At 38.7% G+C, this 15,294-nt stretch overlaps 1 protein-coding gene across 1 annotated transcript in view; it reads left to right on the plus strand.

The window, feature by feature from the left end:
- The first annotated feature begins 4,316 nt into the window (after positions 1-4,316).
- Positions 4,317-15,294, plus strand: part of LOC136256642 (uncharacterized) — a 41,131-nt gene continuing 30,153 nt past the window's right edge. Inside the window, exons 1-2 of the mRNA XM_066049618.1 lie at positions 4,317-5,240; positions 9,197-9,570. Coding sequence (XP_065905690.1) covers positions 5,023-5,240; positions 9,197-9,570 — 592 coding nt within the window. The 5' untranslated portion in view covers positions 4,317-5,022. The remainder of the gene's footprint in view (positions 5,241-9,196; positions 9,571-15,294) is intronic.

Raw genomic sequence — 15,294 nt, forward strand, 5'->3', positions numbered from 1 at the left:
TCAGTGGATCACTAACGAGATTAGTAACTTCGTTATTTGTAGTAATAATATTACGTAATATTAGACTCGTTACAGTAACTATATTACTTAGGTAACGTGTTACATATGTAAGTAAAGTAACTTGAGTTACATTACCTGTTTTTATAGTGTATTGTGTTATATTACTTAGTTATAAAGTATTACATAACACGTTACATAAGTAACGCGTTACCCCCACACTGAGGACCGCTGTAATAAAAAGTACTGAAACAAGCTGGATCAGAGTAGTACGTAATGTCCAAATACTGTAAAACAATAAGAAGGGAATACTGTGCATTTTGATTGTAGAATCTCCGTAAATGACAGAACGACACCAGAATTATTGTTTTCATCTGAATGTGTGCCCCAACTACACCCCCCTGTATCAATTATTGCAATAGTAAATTGGTCATTACACTACTGTATTCAGCCCATTGCACAGTATTACAAACTAAGAACACTGTTAGAAGCACCTCTGCAATCAAATCCAATCACTACAGAAAACTCATTCCTGTTACAAACTTAGGAAGCCATTATGCGGTGCTACTGCAAATCAATCGACACCTTGAGCTGTCAGCATGAGATGTGAGGTGCAAAGTACAGTATGAGAGCACTAGCAATAATTATATAATAAAGTACAGTAGTACTCCTGAAGTCTTAAAGCACCTCTTGTCTGGACATATTATACATTGCATAGACACAGGTGGCTTATACACTGTATCTCTGTTAACATTTTCTGATGTGGTAAGGCACTATAAAGTAGCTGCTATTATAACATTAGCAAAGAAGTTAGCATTGTTACATATGTGTATAATCCCTTGGTATCCAAGTGATTGATTGTCATGATCTTTGTGGACTGTTATCAGGAGTGCTGGTGCATAGGCATAGCAAGCACCTTGTAGTTGGGGAACCAGACAACTGTAAGGATAAAAGAAAGCTAAACATGCTAATTTAGGGGGTCTTGGGCCCCACCCCCAGGAAATATTTTGAAAACTAATGCTCTGAAATTGAATTTCAGAGTATTGTAAGTAGTAAAATCATGCTTGAAACATTCCAACAGTGCATTCATTTACTTCCATGTCAGTCACAAACGCTATGAAGCTTAATTTTAGAAGCGCTTGTTACAATCATCGATCTGAAGTGTTGCTGAGGAGTCACTGTGCAAGCTGATATTTTTATAAATTCTTCATGGATTGCTGATTGAATAGAAAAGTGAATTATAGATTAGCCTGGATTAAATGTCCACCAGTATAGCCGCAGGTGTAGAGATGACCTCCCTTGTTTCACTGCTTTGATCCCTACTCAAATATAAAGTTCTAATTTTTCCTTACACTTGTTTGTTTGCTTTTTTGTAACATAATTAGTGACTGGTGAACCAAGACACACAGTATCAAAGGAAAGAATGGTGCTGGCCATATTATATAAATCAATTGAATGACTCCCCATCTATATCAATTACTGGAATGCACTGTGACCATTTTGCTTCCTTTTCAACTTTGTTCCACCTGCTATACGGCATAACAAGCGAAGAGCGTTATATACTAAAAGCAATATGGAAATTGGGTGAGTAAACAAGTATGTCCCGGCTATCAATGTACTGAGAATTGAAGTGACCATTCTGCTTTGTTTTCAGGTTATACAGCATTACAAATGAAGAATGGTATGAGAAATTCTTCTGCAATCAATCCAGTTACTAGTAACTACCAGTCACTATGAAAATTATAGACGATTCTTGTGATAGCTAGCTCCACTGCAGCCATCACGAATTACCACAAATCAATACCTACGCAGTTGTGGAGAAACACAAAGGAGAACAAAGGTAAGTCCATGCACTGTAGATGCTGCGGTTGGTGTAAGGCATCATCATATCTCAGGCTGAAGCAATACCGAACAGTAAAGAAATCAAGCCCATGGCTTTAACCATATAGTCAAGTAATGCTAGCTTGGCTTGGCTGGAGGCATTCAGTCAGTTAGTCAGCTAGTTGGTTAGTTAGCAAAAAATTTCCAAAGAAGCTTTTTGGAAAGGTTTGGGATCACTCTGCAGGAATTCTTGGGCTTGATTATATCTAACCAATACTGCCAGGCTGTCATGAAAGGAGGCCGGTTTTATGGTGATACGTATTATTGGTCAGAAAAGCCCCAAACCTTCACAAAACCTACCTACTACTTTTAAAAATGAAATACTGTAGAGATCCAAGCAATAAAATGTAGTGAAACAATATATGAATTATGGTATTACAGCAGTGGGAAATTTCTACATTGGCATGTTATAACAATGATTTTGTTCAATGTAAAAGTATGGATTTTCCTGCCGAGTTATGCTGTAATACCATCATTCATTTATTGTTTCACTACTTTTTATTGCTTGGATCCCTACTTCATTTAATATACTAATTGTTTGGCTTTTTTTAGTGATGCACCGATACCACTTTTCACAACCGATCTGATACTGATACATTTGAGACCGGAAAGGGCCGATACCGATACTTTGCCCCACAGGTATTTCTCACAAGAAACAGCTAGAGATTTAGCTAAAAAGGGCTAATCCCATCAACTGCAGTTTGCTGGTTTGTGGCTATCAATTACACAAAGATAATAGTTTATGACTTCAATGAATCTTATTTCGTGGCTTACTTCAGCTTCCACTGTACTAATAATGCTAGTAGATGGCTTCTTTTAAGGAATTCATGGCCTATATCAGCTTTTGCTCAACTCTGTTCAATGCACTATGTATGCCACCATCTTGAAAAGTAATTAAATGATGTCATTTAAAGTATCAGTTGGTATCGGGAATTTATAGCTTTACTAATACAAGTCTGATACCACCAAAATAGGGCTGATACTGATACTAGTATTGGTATCGGTGCATCACTAGTTTTTTCCGTAGCATAGAGCTATACATGTGTGACTGTTCTATTAGGGTGACTGCTGTATTAGAGTATCTCAAGTCAGCCTTTCACCTACCAGGGGGTGTCACTATTTCATATTTCGTTGTGCTAGCATTATAGATACTGCTAGACCAATAATAAAGAGGTGTGGTCATTGTGATCAAGTAAATATATTGTTAAGAGGTGTGGTCTTGGTGCTTGATTGTTATTAATCAGCATTAATAGGTGTGGTATTGAATCTATTGTGAAGTTACAGGTGTGAGTGCTTAAATAAGTTTGTGGTGTCTAAGTATGCTGCTCAAGGAAGAGTTGGTAGGAAAAATTAACACCTCAATTTGGTTTCATTGCATGGAGGAGGATGAAGACTAATCTGATTGAAGATAAAAGAAAAGACAAGGCACAGAAGGCCTACACTCATTGCAATCCCAAAAGGCACATCCCACTGGTGAGTTTGTTATTGTGGCATAAAATGGTGGCTGTGCTTGGTCGTTTGGCTTCTAGCTTTGCAACTGAGGTCGGGCTGGCTGGCAGGCAGGCAGGCAGATGAAAATTCAAGTTTCAGTGATTTTTAAAATTCTTTATATCTGGCCGCCTGTAAGTGTTTTCTTGTTTTTAATGCTGCATTTGATGTTAGATGGACAAAGATTATTCCATAAAGGTGATTTTTGTTGCTTCAGATGTGTTTTTAAAAGTAGCATTTTAGGTGGCTCGTATCATTTTTGGGGGGATCCCTACTTAAACAGATTACTGTACTATTTGATATGTGTAGTACTGGACTACCATACTGTATGATATACGTACTTCAGTCATGGGTACGCTGTCGATGGTTAGGCTGTGTATGGCTGAAGTAGACATTAAATGTCCACTAGCTAATCAATCTGGAGCTGTAGATAACCTCCCTTACTTCATTTCTATGATCCCTACTCAAACGTATAATTTTCCCTTACATTTGTGTTATATGTCTGTATGTATTTAGTGCATAGTACGTATACGTATATGAGAAAGTTTATATATCTGCATGTCATTATAATATCCTCTCCTTGTCTGTCTACAGGCACTGCAGCATCCAATCAGTTCAAAATAGTGGTAATTGGACCACCTGGTAGTGGAAAAACAAGTTTGGTGCAAAGACTATTGAAGAAACCATCACAACACCCTACCAAAAGAAGCACCGATGCACATTTCTGTATGGTTACTCGCAATGACCCTCATCCCTGGAAAGAGATGAATTTTGATTCTCAAGTTACTACATTATCACAACGATATCGAAAGACAAAGGGACCGCTTTCTTCAGTTGATGTGCTAAATACTAATCAACCATCAACCAGTTCCTGTACTGCTAAAAATTCCCACATAATCAGTGTATTAATTTATGATATCGGTAGAGATGATCACAGTCATGAACTGCTTCCTTTACTCCTTAATCCACAAGACATAGTTCTTTTAGTCTACAATGTATCAGAAGTGTTGGCTAATAAGTCCTTTGATATCAATCTTGATTACTTTTTACAATTGGTTTGTTCTCATTGCAGTGTAGGATGTTGTAACGATGACCCAAACTCTGTTCATTGGCCAAGAATTGTGATGGTAGGAACTCACAAAGACCTCCTCAGTCCCAGATCAAAATCTGTTATTAACACTTTGTTTAGTGACTATTCTAAGGGAAAATCATTTGTGAAACACCTCGTTGAGCCACTTCAATTTGTTAACTGTTTAACAGGAAAACTTAAACACCTTCAGGATGCCATTTTGTCTGTTGCTAAGCCATTGTATGAGAAGCATTGCCCTTTGAAATATTTTAAGTTTGAACATCACATCTTACATGATCTAGCACGTGTGCATATTGAAAAAGAATTAGTCTCAAGGATCGCCCATCAAATTGGCATAACTGATGTGGAGTCACTCCTACAGTACTGTGCGAACAAAGGAATTATTTTGTACTATCCTAATGTGGAATCACTGCAGAATGACGTATTTGTTACCCCTTACAACATCATTAAGGTCCTCTCTGTCATTTTGGAAGGTTCTAATCACCAATCATCACTTCCGAATGCAGTCGAATATTTGCTGCAGAAGTTGAACCTTGTGAGCTGTTTTCCTACAGACATAAAAGTTGATGAAGTTGCTGCGCTCAGTGAAACTGTTTTTTTACAACAGCGATAAAGTGTTGATCATGCCTTCACATTTGAGAACTGTTACTGTTGATACACTGAATCTTGATTATACTGAGATTATTTACCATTTTCCTGATGGATTTCTACCCAAGTGCATTTTCCACCAGTTGTTAGCTGTTGTACTTCGTTTATGCCGAGTGGGACAATTCGAAGTTATAGAGTAAGCAACTAGATATGTAGAATTTCTAATGCTATATACACTGTAGTAGAGATCACAGTATTAAAAAAGTGCCAGAAAGAAGCCAAAATAGTACCCATCAATCTTTGCTTGAATGGTATGGGGCCTGGCATGTATTTCTTTCTATGCTAACCACTAAACGAGGCTGAAAATCTAGTATGGTAGTACTGTATGGTAGGGATCATGGAGGTTTGTGCTTTCTTGCCTTTCAATGTCACCCCCCCCCCCCCCCAAAAAAACAACTCACTTTTCCTTCAAAACAGCTTGGCAGTGTTGGTTAAACATAACCTACCTCAAAATCCATTCAGAGCAACCCCAAACCCTTTCAACAAGTTTCTATGTCATTTAAAAAAATTTTCTTTTAATGGAACTTCGGCTAACTGCCTTCACCCAAGCATAACTCAACTATGCTTAATGCTATGGGCTTGATGTCTTCACTGTTTGACGTTACTTTGGCCCGAGATGGGCCTTTTCAGCAGCTACAATGTATGCATCATGGACTTACCTTTAACTTCCCATGCCTTGAAGGTGTTGATTTGAGGTAAAATGCAGTGGCTTCAGTGCAAGTTGCAATTGGCTGTTATGAGAATTGTCTGTAATTTTTGTAGCAAGTAGATTGACTGCAGAGGTGCTTCTCATACTGTTCTTTGTTTGTAACACTGTATAATGAATAGAACATACGTACATACCTGAAAACAAAGTGGAATAGTCATTCACTTCCCAGTAATTGATAGTCAGGGTACACGTTTAATCACGATTTCAATAGTGACTGAATTACTTACAGAAGTGCTTCTTGCACTGTTCTTCGTTTGTAATGCTGTATTACTGGTAGAATAAAGCTGAAAATGGAAACAATGTTTTCCAGAAATCCATAGTCAGGGTGCGCATTATGTCTGGCTGGTGTCATTCTTTCCTTTGATGCAGTATGTGTTGGTTCACCAGTCATTGTCACAAAAAAGTAAACAGACAAGTATAAGAAAAAATTAGTAGGGATCACAATGAAACAAGGGAGGTCATCTACACCTGCAGCTGAAGGTACGTATACTAGTGGACTTTAATCCCTACTTCAGTCATGGTTATACTCTGTATTATACTGTATTAGTCAGTATGCGTTCACCTGAGCCCTGCCAAATATAGTAATATCAAAGAGGTGAACATATGTTCACTCCTAATGGTTTCGTACTAGAACAAGCATGTTTTCATCCTGTAAACATGTTTTGCGTACCTGAATCCTGTATACTAAATGTATAGGATATTTTTAAAGCCTCACAACTAGTATTCCACCGATAATTGGATTGGTATCAAATCAGAGCAGATATTGGGCATTTTGGTATCGATCAGTATCGGTTATTTAAGTGTTCTGATACCGATTAATAGCCACTCGTGCCAGTCATCATCTATCATCATAAATCCTATGCTAGCAAAACGTGATATACAACAGGCTGGAAATAGTGTTGAGCGTTATTCTAGCATAAAAGGTGCAGGAATTGCTTTGTTAAACATTGAGCAACTGCTACTTACTACTTTTACATGAAAAAGTTCGAAATACTCTAATAGCACAGTCACTGCAACTAAAACATTCTAATAGAGCAGTCACACATAGCTAACTTGAGAAGTGTGTAAATTGCATGGAAATTATTGGTATCAGTATTGGATCAGTAGGTGTTTTTCTGTATCGGTGGAACCCTACTCACAACTCACTTGTTCTTGCCCATATCAAAGCACTTTTTTTGATAAACAGTTGTGGCTTTTAAAAGGATTCACAGCGTTACTAAATGTTTGGGCAGCTGGCTCATGTAACAAGAGTTATTAACAAGAAATGAGGGCTCAAGTAAACACGAACAGACTAAATAAACTTCCTACCTTTTAGGCTAAGCCAATATCCGACTGACCTATTTTACCAATAGTTAACCGATATCTGACAGTAGGTCTCTACACAAATTACACTTGTGCTGCACTAAAAAGTACAGTTGTAAAGCCAATGCTGTGAGGTTGGGCTAGGGCTCCATCCATCACTGTTTATATAGGATTGGCTTTGTAGCTACCACAAAACATAAACGAATTACCCAAGCGCACGCCAAAGCCTTTGACACCAGCTCTCCAGTGGTACTGCAGTTGCTGAAGCTGAATAGGCTAATAACCCGTTGGCCTACGGTTTACCAATTATGGTAAAAACAGAGAATTATCGGCTTTTACGTTCTGTATAATGCTACATGATGCTATGACTGTGTCGACATGTTCTGACAGGTGTGGAATATAGAGCACATGTGTTGTGTGCAGACTCTAGTATAGTATTACTGAAGTAGGAATTAAATGATTATGTCCACTAGTATAGCTGCAGGTGTAGATGTTTCCTTCTATGATCCGTATTCAAACATAAAATTTCTTAGAAAATGTGTAAAATCTTTTTATCTTTGGGAGATAGTGAGGTCTCTAAAATCCAGTAAGAGAGCTCTGGAGAAGTTCTCTAAAATGGGGGTAATTGGAAATAGTGGAAAGCGGAAAAGGAAATGATCAAATTGTTGTGTGTATGGCTGTGACTGCTTTATTGGAGTATTTAGTGAGCTATGTAATGGAGTAAGAAATGTGGTTTGCCATGTCTAGTTTTCTACAGCAAGACTGCAGCTGATTGCAGCTAGATCATTAAGGGATGTGATCATGAAGCACACTGATTGTTAAGTACGAGGCATGTGTTCTGATTGTTTAGGGTGCGGTTGGATCAATGATCATTTTATACTCAGTTTTATAAGTGCAGCTGTATTCATGTATCTACTTACCTACATTCTTCAAATAGTTTTATTTTTTTGGCATCTAAATGCACTCCTCTAAAGAAAGTGTTGATGCAAAAATTAATGACACAGTATGGTTTCCTTACATAAAGAAAAAGATGACCATGTAACTGAAGATAAAAGGAAACGCAAAGCACAGAAGGCAGATACTTGTCGGAACCAGAAAAGGCACATGCCACCAGTGAGTTTGTTATTGTGGCATAAAATGGTGGCTGTACGCTGCTTTGTTTGGCCTCTTAGCCTTGCGACTGTGGTCAGGCAGGCAGTGAAGCATCAGACAAAAATACGGGTTTTGACAATTGTGTTAAATTCGATATCTTGCTGTCTGTGAGTGTTTTCTTGTTTTTAACACTGGATATGAGGTTAGATACACTAAGGCTATTGTGTAAAGGTGATTTTCATTCTGTATAATATTTTTATGATGGTTTTTAGACATGGCATTTTTAGCAGACCCATCACTTCATACATTAAAGACCAATGTACTCTAATAGTACCAGGAATAAATCATGATAGTACTAATGGTATATTCCAGGGGCGGATCCAGAGTTTCGAAAGAGGGGGGGGCACCTTTCTGAAAAACAGTTGAAGACCAAAAAAAACTTGCTGAAAACCAGTTGAAGACCAAAAAAAAAAAAAAAAAAAAAAGAAAAGGTCACAACAATAATAGCTAGTTATCCTTACCAACTATATCACGTCTGTTATGTAAAATAAAATCCTATTTGTAGCTTCATAGGTAAGTTACACTGCCTCATGAACATTGTGACTGCTTTATTAGAGTAATTGACTGCTCTATTAGAGTATCTCGATCTTGTATGCAATTTCTTGAAGGGGGGGGGCATTTGCCCCAAATGCCCCATCCTGGATCCGCCACTGTATTTAGTGTACAAGTCTGATTCTTTACTGCATAACACTTTCCTTTATAGTCTGGTAGTCAAATGCAAAAAGGCTATGTACCCAAAAATGGTATAAAAGCAGTATTGGTATCATTCTGTGATGGAGAATAACATATCCAAAACCCCGAAAAATCCATCTTGGGGAATTTTTTACTGTTGTTTAATGTTTGCATGTAATGCAAACACTTGTTGAACCAATAGTGTATTGACAGTGTAATTTCCAATATATGTACGTGTTTTATTTTTTTGTATTTAGATTAGGTAATAATTGTGGACAGTTTTCGTTTGGAATCCAACATTGGCAACAGTTTTGTTTACAGTATTGTACAGAAGGTATTAAATTTTCAATTGCTCTTCCACCTGACCAGGCAGTAGCAGCAGAAGAGGGAGAAGTGTACCCTGACTTAATAGCGTGTTTGCAGTACACTCTTAATATGACATGTGCTTTGTGTTTGCCTTCTGCCCGGAAACCTGTCTGTCATTTGAAATGTCCTCTGGATCATCCTGGTGATAGTGGGAAATGTCCACATCTCCCTCTTGATGAGATCAGTGGAGAAAATGAAGTGCTTTGTAGCATTATGAATACAGAAATTCCTAAAGAATTTTATTTTTGGCTTATTGGATTAGATGGTGAGTAACTGTAATGCTTACATAATAAAGTATAATAGAAAATTAATTTTATATATGAAAATATACTTGTGTGTTTCTCAGAACTTTTAGTGATAGGTACACTATACGTAGGTGTAGGTTATGATTGTTTTGTTAGAAATGCAGTGAAATTAATCACCACACATGTGTATGGAGAATACAGCACGAGGGGTGTGTCAATAGGCTAACACAGTCTGAGGAAAAACTGAGTGTTGCATTAGCCTCGAGACACCCCCCGAGTGTACTAATTTTGCACTGCTTGATCACCTCTCTTGGAGCATTCATCTCGAGTACTTCAATATTTGATAATCAGACTATCAGTCAGTAAGTGTTTATGTAATCTATTTCTAGTCATAGAACAAACTGGTAGGAGTAGTTTGACTAGTTTTAGTGGATACAAACATGATCATTCATGCTGTCTGAGAGAGTTTGTTTTCATAACATTCCTTGCACAATTTTACTGTATAACTGTACTGTATTTGCCTAAGTGTACTGTACTTGCCCAATTATCCGCATAACTGTACTCTGACTCATACAGTGCAGTTGTGTGGTTAATTAGTACCATTTGGAAAATACAGTACTTTGATCCTCCCACACAAAGTATAATATGGTTATTAGGACCATAGATATTACACGAACTATGGATTGGGAAATACCCATATTAATTTATGTAGTGGTGTCATAGGCCACCCATGTTATGGTAAGCGAAAAGTTTATGATCATTTGTATGCTACAAATATGTGTTTGTTGTTTATGTCATAAGCACTGCAAGGCATGCCTTTGTTTATAAACAGTTTGCATTTCTTTAAACTACTAAAAGGTGTCTGTTGTTTATGTACATACAGGTTTTGGCACTGTAAGGCATGCCTTTGGTTATAAATCTCTGACAAAAATGTATGATATCCTAAGTCATTTGATGTACATTTCATTTATGGTGCTAATCAATATCCCTAAATTGACAATATTTGGTACCATTTCTGTTTGACCTCATCATAGCTTCAGTTTATTGCTAGTTGACTGCCAATAATGTAAACTCTCAATTATTGGCACATAAATTACCAAAACCCATTATCTTTAAGTAAGAGCGTCTCATCGTCTAATACTATATGTTATATAGTTAAAGCACCGCCACGTGTGTGTACGGAGAATACAGTATGAGGGGGCGTGTCGAGAGGCTAATACAGCACAAAGCGAAACTAAATGCTCTATTTGCCTTGAGATACCCCCCGAGTGCTGATGGTAACCTGGAGCAGCTAATGATGAAGGCCAGATTTGAAGAAAGTTGGCCATGGCGACCCCTAGTAACAGTAACCAAAGAAAATTTGTGGACCAGAAGGGTGCATTGCAGCTACTATCAGTGAAGAACCAATTACCAGAAGGTCAGAATAAGAAAGCTGGAAAGTTAGGCAGTAACACTAAAGGGTGCTTCAACTGTGGTTTGACTACCTGCAAACCTTGGACTGGATATTCGGAAGTGATGGTAGATAGAATAAAGATGACAGCACTAATAGACACTGGTTCACCTGTGACTCTGATGTCCCCTAAGCAGGCTGTGCAGATGTTGGCTTTGAAGAAAGGAGATTTCAGTTCCATACAAGAGTGGAAGGAGACTATGATGGATTGGTTCCATACACTTACTGTTATGCTCAAGAGTTACAGTGGTGATAGACTGAAAATTGTGGCTCAGTTACCCTGGCACAGAGAGACTACAAGGTTTCATCCATGGTGCTGATACAGAAGAATGCACCTAATGGATTGCTTATTGGAACTGACTTACAGCCAGCACTTGGGTTCAGGTTGACTGTACAGAAATCAAGAAATCAGGAGACTGTCGTCATGGGAGATGATGGTGATATTGTGTTTGACTCAGTAGATGATCTTGTTCAGAGTAGCAGTATGCAGAAGGCACAAGTAAGTGATACTGCTGTTGTACAGTTGCTTACAGCCACTAGAGTCCCTGCTGGCCATCAGAAATAAGCCAAAGCAAATGGTTGGCTTTCAGAAGGCTTTGTTCTATTTACACCTACAGTTGTTGACTCCAATCTGAAGATAGTTGATGCCATTGTACAGACTGATGGAGATGGATATTTGAAGCTGATTGTTGAGAATACTGGCTATTGCCACATGCAGTTAGAGAAGGGTATAAGATTGGGAATGTTGGAAGATGCTGAACAAGTGGATGTTATGAAGGAGCCTGTGCCTCCAGCTGTAGTGTCAGCGGTCACCTGATAGAGAAGCAAAATTACTTGAGCAACTCAACCTTGAGGTAGAGCACTCATCTGCATAGCAGCAGCTTCAGTTAACGCAGTTAATCACCAGGTATGGTAACAGGAATTGGGTACCACCAATTTAGTAAAGCATGTGATTAAAACAGGTGATAACCCCTGTGTAAGGCAGGCAGCCTGTGTGCCGCACACCATTTGTTCTTAGACACAAGATAGACGAGATGGTGCAAGAAATGTTAGCTCAAGGTGTGATCCAGCCATCACAGAGCCCATGGGCCAGTCCAATTGTCCTGGTGAAGAAGAAGGATGGTGGATTATGGCTTTGCGCTGATTATCGACAATTAAACAGAGTGATGTATTTCTACTGCCTCGCATTGACAACATGCTAGATTCATTGTCTGGGGCTAAGTATTTCACTACACTAGATCTAGCATCTGGCTATTGGCAAGTTTGCATGGATCCATCTTCTCAGGAGAAAACAACGTTTGTGACTTATTCAGGTCATGAGTTTAGAAAAATGCCCTTCGAACTGGTGAATGTACCAGCAACATTTCAAAAATTGGTAGAGATAGTACTGACAGGCCTGGCAAGGGATGGATGCATGGTATACTTGGATGATGTACTGGTGGTTGGCAGAGACTTTGAGGAGCACAGTAGTAGTTTGGCTAAAGTGTTTGAGCAACTACAGTTAGCTGGTCTCACATTGAAGCCTGAGAAGTACAAGTTTGCTCATCACCCAGAGGTACACTATCTAGGTCATGTAGTGTCTGCAGAAGGGGCGCAAACAAATCCTTGTAAACTGAAAGCCGTGTCTGAATTCCCAGTACCCAACAATGTAAAGTCATTGAGGTCATTCTTAGGATTGGCTTCATATTATCAGAGATTTATACCACAGTTTGCAAGAATTGCTGGACCTCTTCACAATTTTACTAAGAAAGATGTGGAGTTCACCTGGACAAATGTTTGTCAGAAGGCATTTGAAAACCAAAAGAAGCTATTGGCTAGTGCACCTGTGCTGTCATACCCTGATTTCAGTGTTCCATTTACTCTTGAAACAGATGCTATGGGCTAGGCGCTGTCTTAGCTCAAAGGCAAGAAGATGGGTCATCTTGACCAATCGCTTATACTAGCAGAAGTCTTCAAGAACACGAGAAACGATATGGAGTAACTGAATTAGAAGGGCTGTGAGTAGTTTGGGCCATAAAACATTTTAGACCTTACCTTTATGGCCACCAGTGTGACATTTACACAGATCATGAGGCATTGAAGTCATTGTTGAATACCCCACAATCCTCTGGAAAGCTTGCCAGATGGGCCATTCAGGAGTTAGGTGTACAAATCCTTCATAGAGCTGGAAAGCATAATGCCGATGCAGATGTACTCTCAAGAGCCCCATTACAGCAGTCAGAAGAGAGGGGGAGGAGAGTTGTGAAACTGTAGCTGCAATTAAGCCAGTAAGTGAGTTACCAGTGTTGCAGAGAGCAGACCAAGAATTGAAAGCAATAATAGACGGTCTGGAATCTGGGATCTTGCCAAGTACAGAAAAGCAGGCCAAGGCCTAGCTATACACACTCACAGTATACACTGATAGATGACATACTGTATTATGTGCAACAGGATGGATCATTGAGAATAGTTTCACCAACTAATAGTCATGAAGAATTGTTTCAACAGGCTCATGAAGGCAACTTTGGAGGCCACTTAAGTGATGCAAAGGTTTACAGTGAGTTGCTGCGCCACTACTATTGGCCCAAGATGCAAAGTGACATTACTCACTGGAGCAAGGGCTGTTTAACATGTGCTACTTATATGCATGGCAAGGGACATTCAGTACGTTCCCCTTTAACACCTAAGCCAGTTGCAGGACCTTTTGACAGAGTTGGCATTGATATTCAGGCAGTGGAAATCAATATTCCGTGGTTTTTATGGATTATCTGACCAAATAACCAGACGTTTTGCTTTCCATTAACTTCAGCAGGTTTCAAATTATTTACTCTGTGTATGTGGGTGGGAAAATCCCTATTGTGCATAGCCATAGCTACCCACCATCAAATTATGTAAGAAAACCAGCAATTTACAGATGCAAATTAATGTTACAATATTGTATTGAAAAGTATGAATTTATCAGCCAATTTTGGTCAATATCATATCATTCTGAAAATCCTGGTACACCCATCGCTACTAATATGTAACACTTTCCATCTGTATCAGGCTGGTAGCCTGCATAGAATGATCAAGCCAAATCGGGTGCAACCACTGGATATATTATTATATGCATGCCTAAAAATTTCAATTATGGGTCAGCAGCTAGTACATTCTGGTTACATTTGTAATGCTGCGATGTACTCTCAGACACAGGAACTACTTGACTTTACTTAGCTACCACTTCTTTGCAACTCATAACTAACTAAATGCCTGCATGTGCCCAGTGCAAAGCATACAACAATGTACATACACTGAATAAATGTCAGTTAAATGTTACATATCCCCCTTCTTAAGTTGGCTGCCCTCATCTGATGCTTAAGACTTCTTAACTGGTGTTCTGCTGGGGGTTCTTGTGGCCAGAAAGTATCAGGAATCTCAATTGGACATCTCCGAAGAAGGTCTACTGCTACCAACTGTGGCTCTTCTGGTTGATCTACCCTTCTGATGTGGGAATTTTTGGATGTCAGCTTTACCATTTGAAAAGGCCCATGGTAAGGTCTGGTCAGTTTTTGCTTTTCACCGTTTCGTTCAACTGTGTTTAAACAGAAACACTATCTCGTCAACCTGAAAATTAGGAGGCCTGGCATGCTAATCATAGTTCATCTTCTGTCGTTTCTGTTTCTTTCTGATGTTTGCTCTTGCCAGATTCCAGGCCTGGGTAAACTTATCAGTGATGTACTTGCCATATTCAAGTAGATCCATATGTGTTCTCCTCTTAGTAGGACTCAATACTGAGTTGGTTGGCAGCCTAGGATCTCCTCCATATAGTAAGTAAAATGGTGATTCCTGAGTTGATTGTTGCTCAGTAGCTCGATAAGCAAAGAAAACATAAGGAATACAATTGTCCCAATCATGACCTCCCTTGTCAACCGTCTTTGCCAGCATGGTAATTAGAGTGCGGTTAAATCTTTCAACTAAACCATCTGTTTGAGGATGGTAGGCTGTGGCATTACACTGATGAATTCCGAGTAACTTCACCACTTCTTTCATCAGATTTGACAAGAAAGTCTTCCCTCTATCTGATAATATTTGTGTGGGTACACCATGGCGGCTTACAATTTCTACAACTAGCAGGCAGGTAATAGTTGCAGCTGTCTGATTAGACACAGCATACAATTAATTATTAAATAAGCTAAAATATACATTTTAAAAAATGATTCAGATCACGTGATATATCGTATCGAAATATTGAATTCTGAAAAATAATTCAATATAATATCGATATATCGTCTAAAACTGCATATTAGCTGTAACATGGGACATTCAGGCTTTTGCC

This window comes from Dysidea avara, chromosome 5, assembly GCF_963678975.1.
Source record: "Dysidea avara chromosome 5, odDysAvar1.4, whole genome shotgun sequence".
In the NCBI taxonomy this organism is placed as follows: Eukaryota; Metazoa; Porifera; class Demospongiae; order Dictyoceratida; family Dysideidae; genus Dysidea; species Dysidea avara.